General features: G+C 27.4%; 1 protein-coding gene across 1 annotated transcript; it reads left to right on the top strand.

Annotated features, from left to right (window-relative positions):
• Positions 1 to 1,432: 1,432 nt before the first annotated feature.
• Positions 1,433 to 2,514, top strand: LOC105619464 (presqualene diphosphate phosphatase). Its single transcript, XM_012200981.1, has 4 exons — positions 1,433 to 1,441; positions 1,700 to 1,834; positions 1,920 to 2,019; positions 2,129 to 2,514. The coding sequence occupies exons 1-4, from the start codon at positions 1,433 to 1,435 to the stop codon at positions 2,512 to 2,514; spliced, it is 630 nt and encodes a 209-aa protein (XP_012056371.1).
• The last annotated feature ends 1,114 nt before the right edge of the window (positions 2,515 to 3,628 follow it).

Genomic DNA, 3,628 nt, shown 5'->3' with positions numbered 1-3,628 from the left:
AGAGAGAGAGAGAGAGAGAGAGAGAGAGAGAGAGAGAGAGTGTGTGTGTGTGTGTGTGTGTGTGTGTGTGTGTGTGTGTGTGTTATATCCGATCGGATAGTAAAAAATACCGGATAATACTGAATATTTCCTGGATATCCAATGCACCCCCAATTTTCTTAACGCATTTATTATATCTATTAATATATTATACTCAGAAAGAATTATAAAGATCATTTTTTGTCTCTACAAAAAGTCTCTACAAAAAGTCATAATAATAAACTTAAAATACAAATATTGTAATTTTCTAAGAATGTATGTACATAAATTTTAAAAAATAATTCCGATGTATTTTCGTAAAATGTTATTGTATTTCTGCTTCGACGGGTCTTCAATAAGCTTACACAACTTCTATAAACTGATCATTGTCTCTCTTTCATGTGATATGTACAATTGGTGTCACATTAAGTTTGATCAATTGTGCATATATACAGTCATTGCAACTGAATGTTGTGTTGGCACAGTTAATCAGTTTTATTCACTACAAATAACAAAAAATTTTATTAATAATTTTATTAATAATAATTTTATTAAATTCAATTAAATAAATTTTTTGAAATTGTATAGCTTGAAATTTATTTTATATCGCCTTATACCATTATATTCTTCGGATTCTTTGTTAATCTTAGGGAATTTATATTTTTTGTGCAAGTTTTTTAGCCTTGTATTTTAAATTATTTTTCAAATTTTAGCTAATATTGTTTCTCGAACAAAATGCCACTGATTCAATATTAGAGATAAACAATTTTTTTAACTAAAATAATATAAAAATATTTTAAATATATAATATAAATTATATATTTAATTTAATTTATTTAATAAAATATATAATATAATTTTTATATAATATAAAATTAAAAAATCTAAAATGTTTTTTCCTTCAGAAAATTTAACAAAGTAAAAAATAAAGAAGTAAAAAATAAAGGAATAAATTAGGCATTATTTCACAACATTTGCTTTTTCCAAAGAGATATGAATTTTGTCATTTGTATTAATATTTAGAATTGATATTCTTATTTTTTATTCAATGGTAATTTAATCATCAATTGTTTCTAATTGTTGGTAAAGTGGAAATTATCAGAAAACATGATACAGAGCAAAAACAGCGTGTATTTATCAAATACGCCATCTGTTGAGCTATTGAGGTATTTATTCATATTATATTGAATGTGATGTGGTACTATGATTCACCTTAGTGAGTTGAATATTTGGATATCCATTGATCCATTCTAAGGAAAGACGAAAATGTGTTATATGAATCAACTGTTCGCCAATATTTAACACAGTCTTCGTTTATTGTAATTATTTAACTGTAGATAATATGAGATTTATCAGAAATAAATAATACTGATACATTTTGTTACTTTAGCAACTATTATCAGTGGAAGACAACATGGAAAAGGTAGTTATCACAATCTTTCGAGTCTCTTTTGTAATTCATTATTTATATTCATTTGACTATTTTGGTTATGACAGTCTCTCTACTGTATTAATATCATATATAGTTATCACTTAAATATATAATTATTTAAGTCGTCAATTATATTTTTTAAATGCAAATGAAACAATATACATATATATCTAATCATATATATATTGTTTTTTTTCTTTTTACTTATGAAGAAAAATATAAATAATTATTATTTTTTATACTTTCAAGTCTGACAAGAGAGAGATTCCAATTACATTGAGGAAAGCATTGGCAGTGGATGCCTATTTAACAGATGAATTTGTCAAATTAGTGGAAAAGATTTTACCTTTAAGACAATTAAAAGTGCATAACAAATTATTGGAGGTATAAATAATTATTTATTTCTTTATTGACTACTGTTACAAGCTTCTCTAATAATATTAATTTGTTTTTTTCTATCTGTCTGTAGATATCATGTCACGGTATACCTTGGCTTACAATATCTCTTATTTCAATTTGGATTTTTAATGTCAAATCCTTGTATCAAATGCAAATGAACCTTCTAATAGGTAAAATTCAAATAAAATTCTATTAAAATTGATTCTTACACTTACAGTATGTTAATTGTGTTTCTCAAATCAATTGATTAGGATACATAAATAAAAAAAATCATTTCAGGATTATTGCTCGATATCATCGTAGTTGCTGTGCTCAAGGCAGTCACGAGAAGGAGACGACCAACCTCTAATGACGATCCATTTTCTTTGGGTCCTGATAAATATTCCTTTCCATCAGGACATTCATCTCGTTCTGCATTTGTTGTATACTTCTTCTTCAATCTATGGCCTATATCATTGATATACTCACCACCTTTGTTAGCATGGTCTTTTTCTGTATGCATGTCCAGACTACTTATGAGAAGACATTACATATTAGATGTGTTTGGTGGTATACTTCTAGGTATCTTTGAGGGCCTACTTATAGGTTATATTTATTTAGAAGAGGAGACATGTATGTATTTAATTTCATGGATTACGGACGACAAAATACCTGGGTCTGAATAGTACTCAGATTATCGTGATAAAGAAAATATATTGGATTGTTTACATATGTAATTTTTATAATCAGCTATATTTTTCATTAATATTAAGATAATGTCAATTAGAAAAATCTGAAAGATTTTAGAGTCTATAATTATATAATTGCGAATTACAATTTATTTTGTCAGATATTTTCCAAAAATATTATTAAAGTATTCATATATCACATGTGCTTCCTTCTTTATTAATTTATCGTTGATATTAATAAGCACAATAATAGTTCACAAAAACATAAATATATTAATGTTACAGTCATAAAAAAGTGTCATTACCAAATCATTATCATAACAGAGTAATTATAAGGAAAATAACGGTATAGGGAAGTAACTTGTTACTTTTATTCCCTGCAATTAAATTAGTTGGAATTTGATCCTCTCGCTTCATCAATTCAAAAAGCAGGTTTCTCGACCGCTTTCACCTTGAGCGACCCTGGGACTTCACCTTCACCATTTCAAGAGACCTAGAGAGCTAAAGTTTAAGGACGAGATGTATCTTTAGACCTATTCTTTTTCCACACCAAGAATCCCTTTTCTAAACTGGTGTACACTGATGCAGTAATTTAGAGTGAGGTATAGTTTGTTTCAGTCTAACGTATTACACTACAGTACAGAACTAATTCAGAATTCTTCGAAAAAGAATAAACGGTTTATCTCTCAAGCTTGGACTTTGGAACAATTTTATGAATCTGAAAAAGCATGCAGTGAAAGTCATCATATCAGCCTTTTTCCTATAATTGTAAAATTCCTTTCACGTATTAGCGTCAACTGGAAAAGTGGCCAACTATATGTATAGCAATACTTTTCCAGTCTATTACACAGCTATTTCATTCATGTCTATAACAGAATCAGCGATCAGTGTCTAGAGTAGTAGAGTACACATATATGAATTTGGCATGTATTAAATGCCCATATATGTCATTAAATTCTTTCTGGTTATATCTGGATCATTTTTACGAGCGATTGTTTTCAGCTACTTTTGCACACTTTGCAATAATGCTTCAAAATCGTTTGAACAGTACAATAATTTTTTTAAAGATATTTAGAAGATTTAGAAAAGATTAGAAATGAATTAATAAAAT

The sequence above is a fragment of the Atta cephalotes genome, assembly GCF_000143395.1.
Source record: "Atta cephalotes unplaced genomic scaffold scaffold00021, whole genome shotgun sequence".
In the NCBI taxonomy this organism is placed as follows: domain Eukaryota; kingdom Metazoa; phylum Arthropoda; class Insecta; order Hymenoptera; family Formicidae; genus Atta; species Atta cephalotes.
The sequence above is the reverse complement of the archived record's forward strand: the minus strand, read 5'-3'. Positions and strand labels throughout refer to the sequence as shown.